The sequence below is a fragment of the Drosophila rhopaloa genome, unplaced genomic scaffold, assembly GCF_018152115.1.
Source record: "Drosophila rhopaloa isolate 14029-0021.01 unplaced genomic scaffold, ASM1815211v1 contig_163, whole genome shotgun sequence".
NCBI classification, from domain to species: Eukaryota; Metazoa; Arthropoda; class Insecta; order Diptera; family Drosophilidae; genus Drosophila; species Drosophila rhopaloa.
The window spans coordinates 2,172,998-2,185,390 of NW_025335043.1; the positions used below are offsets into that span (position 1 = coordinate 2,172,998).

The following is a 12,393-nucleotide window of genomic DNA, read 5'->3' on the forward strand; positions in this document are numbered from 1 at the left end:
AAACAGGAACTTAAATAACAAACAAATAAAGTATTCACTGACTGGCAATATGGATTTATGGTTAAAATTATAGAATATTTTGTTAAAGCTGTTTTTTTTTTGGGTTAGCATTTTCTTCCGCTTTTTCTTAAAAACCGCTTAAGAAATAGTAAATCCAAATTTAAAAATGGCTAATTTGTAAATGTTATACAAAATTAAAATGAACATCTAAAAACTTTCTTAACAGGTGCAACTGTCGCAAAATATTGTGTTCGAGTCCTAGAAAACACTATTGTTTTGATCTCATCTGTAAGTCGAAATATGCTAGCGCAGTTTTGGAAAGTAGATGAAAATTGGAAGCAAACTTCGAGCCTTTGTAATTGCTTCGCAGATGCGGCTTCATGACTTTAACCCTATAACGGCGAGAGGAGAGCTTTGCGCCGCAGATTGCCATGGGTTAAGCTAAGCCTCGCACACTCGCTCACATGGCTTTGAAATTTTAATGGCTTTTAAGTGAGTGAACAGGGGCGTGGCTGTCGCGCTTGAATTAACAAATTAATGCAAATGATTTCGGAAAACATTCTTCTTCAGCTCTTCTTGTACTCGCATCCGCCTGAAGATGTCTCGACTTATGCTTAATTTAATGAATATTTATGAGACCGTGCCTGTTTTGCCGCTTCTTATTTTTGCATCATCGTGTTGACTGCATTTCGATTTCAGGCTCTAATTTAATTGCAGCCAGGAGGGCGTGAGCAGGAGAACAACATCCGTTTCCGCCTGCCACGACATCCCGTCAAGTGCGGCAATCGCATTAGAATGCGCAGCGGACCTGTCCTTCGCATCGCATCCTACGCCTGACGGATGAGCTGGCAGGTGCTCCGCCTCGCTCCCATCTCCTGTCCGTCGATCATTGCACCCTGGTGCCCGTAGTCCATGGTACGGACCCCAGACTCCGGGTCTAATACAATGCCAGCCGGGGGCTGCGACTCCTGCTCGCTGCACTCATTTAATTGCATTATGCCGCAGGTTGTCGCATTGCCCTGAAAGTCCTGGCACTCCGGCACTCCAAAGACACTGCATTAATTTGCATGTGAAAAACTGCAGCCCGCTGTTGTTTTTGTTGTTATTTTTATTGCTGCTCTCTGTTTTTACCCAGAGTTAATGAAGTCAACAAGCTGCGGCTGCATTTCGTCAGACTGAGGAGCTTCGGGGCAAAAGGATTTCCAGAAACAATGCAATGGAAATTTTAGTCAGTTTCAACATCTGGGGAAAGTTCATTTTTTTTCTTGAATAGTCAAGCAAACCCATTAAATATCTGGGTTGTTACAGAAATGTCCAGAAGTTTTTGTATATGAGTGGTCTAAAAATCGCTAAAGAGCTCATTCCATGTCCCAGGTTTCTTTTAAGTTTTTGGACTAAAACATTAAATGATAAATAATACATATTTATTTATTATTATTTTTTTTTGTTTTATTCAAAAAATCATTCATAGCAGTGATGGATTTTTCGATATTTCAATATCAAAAATAGATGATAGTCAAAAAAAAATATTTATCTGTTTGACAATAATAAACTGTTACTTTACTTGTTTCGGAGCAATAATCTGTTATTCAATTATTATTATTTGGGTAAATAGGTTTTCCATTGCTACAGCTGTTGGGGGACTTTGTTTTATGAAATAAAAAAAATAAGTCTAATATACTTATTTTGGAATTATGTAGAAGTATCCCCATATCACAATCCCTTTTATACGTTATTCTCCCACAAGCTTAGGTTTGTGCAACCGAGAGAGTAACTCAATATATCCGAAAAACTTATAAATTCGTTTTAAAATTTGAAACAATCAGTTTCAATGCTTGGAACGAAATCCATATTGTTCAAGTCCAATTTCCGACAGCAATAGGAGTTTACCTTGGCACCACTCAAGAAATTCCCGCGACTAAACCAGGAGATGCGGGCACGTGCTCCGAACTTTCTGATGGCATTTCTTATGCTCTGGTGGGCACTGGCAGCCGCATCGTTGTTTCGATACCCAAAGATGTAGATGAACGCATCGTATTGGTACTCGTAGACTCGAAGGATGGCGAAGGGAAATATCTTGCGCATCTCCTGGTAAACTTGCCACGGACTGAGCTTCTCGACCCGATTTAGCAACAACTCGCGGTTATTGTTCGATGTGAGCACCTTGATTTTGAGGTTCCTCTGGCTGAATCTCCTCGGCAGGCTAAGGTTTTACAAATTAATTGTTATTATTGTATCTTACAGGCACCCTAAATAACTTACTATTCCAATGCCGCCTCCTTGAGAGGCGCATTGATATATTGCAAGTAGGCATAGCCACGACTTTGCCCAGAAAAATCGATCTTAAAGCGAAGGGCGTAAATCTCACCCAGTTCGCTGGCCAACTCCACAATCTTTTCCGGAGTACAATGCGGATGTTTGGGGATAGAAGTAAGAAATAGCTGCACAATTTACCAATTAAGTTCGAAACTTTTTCTGATTCTACGCGTTTTTTTAGAAATTACCTCACCGGCTCCCTCCTCCAGCGAGCACTTCAGTTCCTCGTCCAGTTCCTTACGTGTGGTTATGTAAATGGTGCCATTGATCTGACTTGTGCGATACAAGCTTTCAAAATCCATGTTAAACCAAAAAAAAATAAAATAAAATAAAAAATTAACCACGCCACGCGTGCGCAGAATGCAGGTTAAGAACCAGTGTGACCAAATAAGACTGATAACAGATTGATGTCGTGGTGTTGCCAGATCGTGGGTTTTCCTTTGAAATCGATCAAAAACCCAATTGAAATATCGAGAGCATTAATATAAAATAAGTTCAATTGAAGTTTATGTTAAAAAAATACACCGTTTTTGGCTCAACAACAATTTATAAACATTTTATCAGTTAAACATTTTAAAACGAAATTACAAAGCTACTTTTATTAAAATCGATTTTCTTATTAAAATGTTTCAACCCCACAAATTTTAACAAGTTTTCTCTGTGTTTTATATGGCTTAGATTCTTCCAGCAGTTCTTTCCAAAAAATTATTGTCAAGAGTTCAGTTTTCTTTCTGTCATCAGCTTGACACGAGTTTGTAATAACACAAACCGGATTTTTTATAAAAAAGAAGCTCGAGAGGCCCCTATTGCCTGTGAGGCCTTTTTTGAGTCCTGCCGTGAACTCTGAACTGCACTATTAATAAGGTATTCTATTTTTGCAAGGTACGCTATGCTTTAACGTTACTTTTTCTAACCGCTTTTTGCATGTCAGGCCATTTCTTTGCTCTTGCCTGCTTTTTGCTTTGTTTTGACAGGCTGCGCGTGCTTTTTTCTAGCTCATGTTTAACAATATAAATTTATGCATGCAGGCGGGCGTTTGCAACTTTTGCTCGCAGTTCGCCACAAGCCGCAGCACCTACATACATACGTACCGCCGTTGTTGTTGTCGTTGCGGTTAAGCCGCCCATTGCCTACCACCCACCGCCCACTTAACCCACCACCCACTCATCCCACCAGGGGGCATCTTGATGGAGGTTGTGGTGCACTCAAGTGCCTGCTGCCGCTGCTGCTTCATTTTCCTAATTTATACGCGCGTTGTGCTAATGAAAATTTACGTGGTAACGCAACTGCACACTGTTTTGTTGCCGCTGCTATTACACTTTTAAAATATCGCTAGTAAATTGCCATTAAAAATTTAAATGTTCTCCATAAATTACCTATATTTTGGCGAGGCATTCTTTTAATCCATTTTGTTAAAACATTTTATGTAGTCATGTCTTTCTTTTAATTTATTAAACATAACAATACCTTATTTATAAATACCCATTTATTATTTTTCTTAAAAATACATATTTTTATATTCATAATTTGTAATAAGAAATGTATGTTTTTATAGGTATTAACCCCTTTTTAAAGTAAAATTTTTTTATTGACCTTATTCAAAATTTAAAAATCTTTTTCGAAGTTTTTATACCCTTGCAGAGGGTATTATAATTTCAGTCAAAAGTTTGCAACGCAGTGAAGGAGACATTTCCGACCCTATAAAGTATATATATTCTTGATCAGGATCACCTCCTGAGTTGATATAGCCATGTCCGTCTGTCCGTCTGTCCGTCCGTCTGTCCGTCCGTCCGTCCGTTTCTACGCAAACTAGTCCCTCAGTTTTAAAGCTATCTGCTTGAAACTTTCCCAAAAGTTGTCTTTCTATTGCAGGTAGTATATAAGTCGGAACGAGCCGGATCGGGCGACTATATCATATAGCTGCCATATAACTGAACGATCGGAAAAGCCATAACGTTGGTGTTTTTAAAATTTAGGCAGTTGGGATTTTCTATAAGTTTTATGTTTGGCCAATTAATCCGACCTACCAAATTTCATAAGGATCGGACGACTATATCCTATAGCCGCCATATAACTGATTGATCGGAAATGCCATAACTTTGGTGTTTGTAATGTTAGAAAGTTGGGATTTTCTATGGGTTTTATATTTGGCCAATCAATCCGACCTACCAAATTTTATAAGGATCGGCCGACTATATCCTATAGCTGCCATATTACTGAACGATTGGAAATGACATAACTTTGGTGTTTTTAAAGTTAGGAAGTTGGGACATTTTATGAGTATTAAGAATACATCATATGAATAATTTTGAAGAATATAATTTACAGAATATTCTGCAAGGGTATATCAACTTCGGCTCCGTCCGAAGTTAGCTTTCCTTTCTTGTTTTTTATAAATTCCTGACATTTTAATGCAAGGCAAAGCAAATAATATTTTTAATACAATGAATAGATATTGAAATTTTGAAGATGTAATGTCAATATTACCCCAAACTTAAATTAAATTCAAAATTTTTAATTTTTCCTTGCAGTTCTTGTAAATATATATATATTTTGTTTTTTTATAGTGTACAGCTGAAGCTTCTTGTGCTTGTTACCAGACCTGGGCCCACTTCTTGATGCATCCCTGAGAAGCCCTGAGCTCCACTTTTAACCCATTCCGCAGCCTGCGGTTGAGAAACGCTCGGTGACAGCCGCAGAGTAAAGCCACATTGTGCCACTCCATTGCCCTTTCCCAATCTCAGTCAGCGGGTTGATTTCATTCGAAGCATACAAATTTTCTGGTAAAACTAAAAACAAATTTTTGGCATTAAAAATAGTCCAATCTGGCTAAAAATGCAAATATGGCCATGACAGAGCCAAGCGAGGAATTGCTGGATCGCCATTTCAGGCAGCAGGTGGCCAGTTACAAGGATGTGGACCAGTCGCGGGCCAATCAGTCGGATCGCCTGATAATAGCCAAGTGGATGAAGGTGTTCGAGAGGACTCCACTCAGCCAGAAGTTGGCCCGAAATGGTCTGATGCTGCTGATGCATGGCCACTTGAAGGACTTTGGTTATCTCAAGGAACCCTTCGCAGATGTGCGGAATTGCAGCAGGAATCTTAATGATATTTTGGACGAATACAGGGGCGAATCATGCAAAGGGGCATCTCTTCAGGACAAAATCAACAGCTCTTCGTCTGTTAAAACTACCAATAGAGTTTCGGAAACTCAAGCAAAGGAGCAGCAACGATCCTCTACTCTTTCCCGGACTGCATCCTTCAAAAGGACCTCCAGTCACATTCTGCGCCCCAGGAAGCTGGATCCAATCCTGGAGGTTACTGAACCCTCGGAAAAAGAACGCACAACCAGCAGTTTTGCCAGCTTGGTGACGGTGATCCGAAAAGAAGACTCCCGTTCCAATTCTTCGCAGGACCCCTTGAACGAGACTTGCTTAAAGTGCGTTCAAGAGGCAAAAAGACAAAGTGTAAAGCAGAGAATTCAAGCTCTAGAGGAGGAGCTTTCAAAGGACAAGCGGGCTACTTTAAGTACAAGATCCTTGGAAAATGTCAGAAAGTACTATCGAAAGAGCTCAAGTAGTGATGAGGACTCGGCCTCCAATATGCAACCAGAATATTGCCCTGTTAAAAGTGAAATAGCCGATGGCTCCAAGCCCAAGTCGCAAGAGCAACTTAAGAGGATTACCAATGTCATAAATCAGGTGACCCGTCGATCAAGTGCTGTTAATAGTCTAAAAAACTGTTTCGAAGAAATGGCCGAACGTTTGAGGAACAGTTCCGATGGTGAAAATGGCTTACCCGTACCCAAAACAATGAATCCGCCACCTGTGCCCCCGAGGAACTATCGAAGCTGCCAGGAGGATGCTTCCACTTTGATGCCCAGGAAAACTGGAGGTCAGTCCCTTCCCCCAAATTTTTTCAAGGATAAAACTGTTCAAGATTTGTTAACTCGGCGGGAGGAGCTGCGTGTTCAGTGCTTGCAGTACTACAAGTCGGATGGCACTCTGAAGGATTTGAAGGACATGCCTGCTCCCCGAAATGATACAAAGGAAGCTGAGCTTAGGGCTAATGGCCTTATAGTTGGATCCTACAGAGCCTTGGAACGTTTAAAACGCTGGCGGGGAAAACCCAAGCAGCTGAAGTTCTTCAAGACCTGCTTCCGGGGATGTGGATTGGAGTACTCCGGGAAGTTGCAGGCACTGGATCGAAGATTTGAGCAGGTGGCTCTCAAGTGGCAACGGCAGAAGATGCTCGTTTGCCGACGCAACACTTGGCGTCGTTACCGCAGGAATATGCTGGCCAAGAAACCATCACCCACCATTGCGGATCTGCTCCAGATGCGACACCAGTTGGAGCTGCAGGAGGAACTGCAGCGGGAGCGAATGGTCCACCTAGCCAAGATCATAGAGCTTTGCAGGACCCACTGCAGCGGAGTCATCCGATCGGATGTCCTTCAGAAGATGCTCAGCCGCCTGGACGAAGAGTACGCCCAGCTGTCCGGAGATCTCAGCTCATTGTTCCGGCAGAAGGAGCAGCTATTTCAGTAAAGGACCCTCCGAATTCGTAACTTTCCTTGTACCTGTTTGTGTAGTCCCTTTCCACTTTTAACAACATTAACACCGCCAGCTGCGCTGCTCATTAATTAATTTAAATACTACGCTTTATTAAATTAAAAACTTGCGAAAAGGGAACAAAGTAAGGGGAGGGGGGTCGAGGGGGAGGGATAAAGCTGGAGATGACTACACAATAAACAATCTACTCGTAAACAGCAGCTATTTTTTAATTATGCAATGTTTCCGTTGCAGCTTTGCGACAAACAGTAAGCTGAGCTGTGCTGCAAAATGGACAAGGGTATACCTTTTGAGATTCCAATTCGAATGGATATATGTATTCCAATTTAGTGCACTTTAATATAAATAGTTTTTTGGCTTAAAAAAGGGGATGGAGACTTGTAGGAATATCTGGATATTAATATATATTATTTTTTAAGTTACATAAAAATAAGACATAATGTGATTTTTTTTTTAGAAAATTATTCAATACTATAGTTTATAATAAACTAAATTTAAGTAAATCTAATTATGATATAATTATCGATCATTCGTATTATATTCTTGGCTTTCCAGCCCATAAACCCCAATTAGCCCTTACTTATCCAGGGTATCAATAACAAAGCGAAATACAAGAAAAATGGCTGCCAGCTGCGACTATTTGCCATTTTGTAAGCAAGCTGGGAACTAGCAGCAAAAACCAGCCAGCGACGAAAAAAGGGCGGAAAAAAGCATGGGAAAACTGTCGCTAAAAGCAGTTTTCCAAAGTACTTTCCACCGAGTTGGCTGGGCGTGGTCAAGCGGAGTTGGCCGTTGGAGTCCATCGGTGGTCAGTGAACTTGCCGCAACTTAATATCCGCAAGTATCGACGACACACATATATAATTATGGCCAGCATAAGCATCTGTATAGTTTGTACTGTACATAGTACACAGTTATAGGTAGGGCATAAATGATGGCTTCATCGGGCTTTCAGTTTGGTTGTGAATTTATGGTCTATATTCAGAAATTTGCATAGAACGCTGTCGTCTCACCCGCCTGTCTGCCTCTGAATTAATTAATTATTTATAGCTTGCGAAACAAGCTACCCAGCGTTGGCCATGTTTGCCGAGTTGCAAATTTTGCTGGCTTAAAGGTTGCGTCCTAGACCGGAGGCTTTAAGCAAGACGTCACCCTCGGGTCTTATCTAACCATAGTGATCGCAAAATATGGTTTTGTTTCAATCCCCGATATCAGGCTCATGTGCATGGCAGGCACGCACACATAATTATAATTTTTACAACGTCTAAATAAACTCAGATACGTTATGCCCAGAGGGAGGAAGGGGTTTTACAGTGAGTCAGGTAGGGCGGTGCTACCTGTAGTACTGAATGACAGTCCAAAGAAGGTAGCGCGACATTCGCTGCTGGCCATTAATTGTAAAAAAAACAAAGGGTATCAGCTTGAGAATTGAATTGTTTAGCGTTTGCCAAACTTTGTGACGCAGCCGGAAGTGATTCTAAATATGGAGAAAGTTCGTTTAGAAAAAGCGAAAGGATGGTTATTGTTCATTGTGTGCATTACAGTGCTTGGTTTCTTTATTTTGTTTAATAAAAATGTAAGTAATTTAAATTTAAACGTTTTATTGCTCCTTTTTCCAATACCTAAAAAAAATTTATATAAAATATAATATTGCTTGTTCTTAACATTGCTTATATAATGAATAAAATATAATTTGCTGCTAATTTGAAGGTTTGTTTTTATATCCAAATGACTGATTTGTTATAAATATTTACATAGAAACATAGATTATTTTAGATTAGTTATAATAATATTAAATTTGTTAATTGGTTCTATCAGAAAAGGTATTGTTAGAAGTACTTCTCTTAAAATGTTGTATAATAATTTGGGCTTATATTACATGGTAAAATCATTAAAAAACTGAAATATTATTGTATTTTAATATATAAGAATAAAAAGGACCTCGTGATTCATTTAAAATACCACATTGAAGTATTCCTTTTTTGGCTGTCATTATTCACAAATTATTCTTATCTTAAGCACTTTTTAATAACATTTTAATGCCCCATAGAGTATTCTGAATTTCATCAATTTAAGTTCTTTATTGGTCGTTGTCGTATATTTATTCTTTCTCAGCAATTTCAAATAGCATTAAGAATATAATTTATGCCACTCAGCGCGCTCAGGTCTAGCAATATTAATGATGTCGCAACTTCTCCGGCTCTCTCCCCGATTCTCGGCGATTCTCTTCGCCGGTCCCATGTCATCCCATACAGCCAGAGGCTATAAATATGATTGACTAACCGGACCAATCGAGCAGTTAAATTTTGAATTTCGTACGTAAAGCCAGCCGGAGGAGCAGTAATCGAAAGGGAGCCATGTTGGTCAAGGTCTTAATGGTGAGTGTGCCGTCCTGAGTGCGGAATCGAGATATATATGTGGATATTTCAAAACGTATCAATAATCCTGCCAGCTCGCATTGCTCGCGGTCCTGAGCCAGGCGAAGCCCCAGCTGCTGGTCACGACGCCAGTGAGTTATGCCACCGGAGCGGGAGGCGCTTGGCTGGCTCCTTCCTCCGCCTACTATCCATCGTACGCGTATGCCAGCTATCCGGCCTACGCGGCGTATGCGTATGCACCGGTTTATGGCGCATACGCCTCGTATCCCTACTACCCGTATCTAAGGCGGTGAATCTGATGCCTGTTGCTGTTGTCCTTTCAGATAGCTAACTTATGCGTTCAGTGAATTTGTAGTTATTCGTACTACAAGGAGACATGGGCATTTCGGAATGTTCCACAAATTATAGGACGTGTAATTTAATTAAGATATGCAACGTTTTATCTTATTTCATCTAAGTAAATAACTTCTTTTAAGGTTTTCTTGTTGAACAATGCTGTTAAATTTTCTGACATGTAATCTATAATAAAGCTCAATATAAAGTGCTTCAAACAATCAGTGAAAGTGTACTCACTTTTAATTCAATATGATATTTATTTAAACAAGTGCCCTTTTATATAAGTGTATGAAATGAATCATAACCATGGCCAATTGCAAGTTTTAATGTAAACTTCTTATCAGAAAATAACCAACAACATTAAATTACCAAAACAATGAAGAAAATGTGCCTACTAAAAGTTTCGGAAACACCCAGAAATTAAAAGAAGGAAAAGTTTATAAACTGCCAAGGCCTCACTGTGAATATTTTTATGCCGCTTTGCTGTGTGCTCGGAATAATTCTGTTGGTAATGTTTTATTTTCCCTCGCGCTTGATTCGATTTGGCGCCTCAAATCAAAGCGGCATAAATACATAAAATGATAAACAAATCAATAAATGGCAAGAGGCATCATCTACCTTCAGCCGGGTTCTGCGGGATTTTCCATTTGGGTTTTCTCTTTTCCAGCTTTTCCCCTCTGGTCGTTCCTCAAATTTGCTTACATCTGCGCATATTTTCACTTGCACGTCTTCAGTTGGGAATAGGGAGTTGTGGGCGGGGAAAAAGAAGGACTACGGGCAGGATGTCGGTGAGTATCTTGGTAACCCGCTACTGATTTACCTTACGTGTATAAATCTTTTATTCATGTAATCCATTTGAAAAACACGTTTGCACATGATTGTGTTCGTTTCGAAAAAGGGAATCTTTCTAACATATGTATGTATGGGCCAACCGACATATGTGCGGTGTGTATTTGTGTGCGAGTGTGTATTTGATTTGAAAAATCGTCAAAATTATATAAAGTGAATACAAATTTCATTTGCTCGGTTTTATTGCTTCGCCAGTTGCCATACAAACATTGGTTGCCAATTGCCAATGCCACAGCGTTGGTAATCAAAATAGTTACACTTCGGCTTTGCCACGGCACTAACGATGGGTAAAGCTATTTTGATTTGAAAAGGATTACTTATTGGGATGGCTGGGGATGCATAATCATTTTGTGTACAATGCCAAAAGGTAGAGTAAATTCGAAAAAAGAGTTTGATATTTGGAGGGATTTCCGAAAGTATTTGTGTTTTCAAATTTATCCAAATATAAATACCTGAAAAGGAAAAACAATATTTGCCTTTATAAATTTAGCCAAATAAGGATATCTTAAAAAAATTGGTTTTGTATTAATATATGTAGGATTGATTCTGCCACTTAAAAGCGTAATAAGTTTAAGTGTCGGCAAATTTTAAAAATAATGGCGGGTATGGAATAAGAAAATGTAAATTATTTTTTACTCACAAATTTACTTTATATAAATTATTTTTTACCCATAAACCGTTTCTGATTTATATGGAGGACCATTTTCGAAATAAAATAAAACCATTTTTAATAATCTAAACTTTATTTGAAGCCCCTAAAGTTTTGCTCATTATGCGAACAAAATCCTTTCAACAAACTTGCCATCATGCTTATCATATTTTCGCTTACCTTTGACAACTTTTGGCCAACAAAAAACAGGTATAAAATAAAAAAGGGATGACAAACACGATAGGGCGACAACAAGTAATATTCAACCAGGAGAGGCAAAAAGTTGCCTGAGCTCAACGCAGTTTTATTGAATAAAAGGTCATTAAATTTGGACGCTATCTGTTGCGAGAACTTGCGAAAATGGAGCAACCAGTTTCCCTTCGGCCGACTTTCCCCTCGCTGGATTTTACTAGCCTTTTCCGCTTAGGTAGCAAACTTTACAACTACTTGGCATTTACCACCTGAGAGAGGGGGGGGGGGGGCGGGGGCGATGCCAAAGTTATGATAAGGAGCAGCAGGAGACCGCCGGGGGCAGAAGGCTCCACTCGGGCCTTTCAACGCGCAGGACAAAGTCAAGCAGAAAACTTGACTGGAGCCGCTGGCTGCGGATGGGTGGAAAAAAAGGAGAGAACGCGCAGGAAACGCTGAAAGGAAGCATATTTCATATAGAAAAGAAATCCTTTTAAATGGAAAGTTTAATCCTAGCCAAGGCAAAGCGCAGACTTGCCGCCTAGGTGCCGATGGAGCAGAAAACGCGGAAAGGGGACGCCAGATGCCGGGCTTTCGATAAGAGCTAAGCTGAACTGAACCGAGTGGAAAAAGCGGAGTACAAATTGCTCCCCATCACTGCTCAAAGCCAAAGGAGTTCATTTTGTTCGGGAAAATTGCATAGCGGTAGGGGATGTAGTACACTAAAAATATCATTAACTTAATGTTTGGTTTATAAATCCCACTACATATACGAACATTTTACTTAAAATAGAAAAAAAAGCATTCGACAAGCAAAGATCCAATATTCATCGGAAATTTTCGGATAGTAGAAGATATTTTTAAAATGTTCCAAAAAGTGGTTCTGAATTAAAAAGAATGTTATAATATAATATATTGGTAGAAAATAAAGTCTTCTAAAAACCAAAACCATATAATAATATATTTCATTTCTGTTGGTCGTTCAGTTTTGCTAAGTCATCTTCCCATCTTCCCAAACGCTGTCTTTAAAGTTTTCATAATGTTATGCCTGCTAATAAAATTTTTTTCAGTGTGAATATTTTTATAAAGAAAATAAATGCTTGGA

The 12,393-nt window shown here is 39.4% G+C and overlaps 3 protein-coding genes across 5 annotated transcripts; 2 read left to right on the top strand and 1 right to left on the bottom strand.

Moving 5' to 3' along the window:
* Positions 1-1,487: 1,487 nt before the first annotated feature.
* On the bottom strand, positions 1,488-2,688 carry LOC108037107 (probable RNA-binding protein 46). Of its 2 annotated transcripts, none has more exons than XM_017113588.2 (3): positions 2,505-2,688; positions 2,263-2,393; positions 1,488-2,203 (listed from the first exon to the last, which is right to left on the bottom strand). In XM_017113588.2, the coding sequence occupies exons 1-3, from the start codon at positions 2,616-2,618 to the stop codon at positions 1,807-1,809; spliced, it is 642 nt and encodes a 213-aa protein (XP_016969077.1). In that variant the 5' UTR covers positions 2,619-2,688; the 3' UTR covers positions 1,488-1,806. The 2 variants fall into 2 exon arrangements, with proteins under 2 accessions (XP_016969077.1, XP_016969076.1); XM_017113587.2 differs by having other exon boundaries at positions 2,263-2,441.
* Positions 2,689-3,058: 370 nt separating this feature from the next.
* LOC108037106 lies at positions 3,059-6,992 on the top strand. 2 transcript variants are annotated; one of them, XM_017113586.1, is made up of 2 exons: positions 3,059-3,198; positions 4,884-6,992. In XM_017113586.1, exon 2 carries the CDS (start codon positions 5,160-5,162, stop codon positions 6,861-6,863), a length of 1,704 nt encoding a protein of 567 aa, XP_016969075.1. In that variant the 5' UTR covers positions 3,059-3,198; positions 4,884-5,159; the 3' UTR covers positions 6,864-6,992. The 2 variants fall into 2 exon arrangements, with proteins under 2 accessions (XP_016969075.1, XP_016969074.1); XM_017113585.2 differs by having other exon boundaries at positions 3,060-3,180.
* A 2,201-nt stretch (positions 6,993-9,193) lies between these two features.
* LOC108037110 lies at positions 9,194-9,822 on the top strand. The gene is made up of 2 exons (XM_017113591.2): positions 9,194-9,265; positions 9,340-9,822. The coding sequence occupies exons 1-2, from the start codon at positions 9,245-9,247 to the stop codon at positions 9,556-9,558; spliced, it is 240 nt and encodes a 79-aa protein (XP_016969080.1). The 5' UTR covers positions 9,194-9,244; the 3' UTR covers positions 9,559-9,822.
* Positions 9,823-12,393: the final 2,571 nt, after the last annotated feature.

Excerpts from the sequence above, each read along its gene's own strand:
- LOC108037110 (XM_017113591.2), top strand. The coding sequence starts at position 9,245 with ATGTTGGTCAAGGTCTTAATG. Across the intron at positions 9,266-9,339 it reads TGTTGGTCAAGGTCTTAATG|CTCGCATTGCTCGCGGTCCT; the intron begins GTGAGTGTGCCG and ends TAATCCTGCCAG.
- LOC108037106 (XM_017113586.1), top strand. The coding sequence starts at position 5,160 with ATGGCCATGACAGAGCCAAGCGAGGAATTGCTGGATCGCCATTTCAGG.
- LOC108037107 (XM_017113587.2), bottom strand. The coding sequence starts at position 2,618 with ATGGATTTTGAAAGCTTGTATCGCACAAGTCAGATCAATGGCACCATT. Across the intron at positions 2,442-2,504 it reads TGGAGGAGGGAGCCGGTGAG|CTATTTCTTACTTCTATCCC; the intron begins GTAATTTCTAAA and ends TAAATTGTGCAG. Across the intron at positions 2,204-2,262 it reads AAGGAGGCGGCATTGGAATA|CCTGCCGAGGAGATTCAGCC; the intron begins GTAAGTTATTTA and ends GTAAAACCTTAG.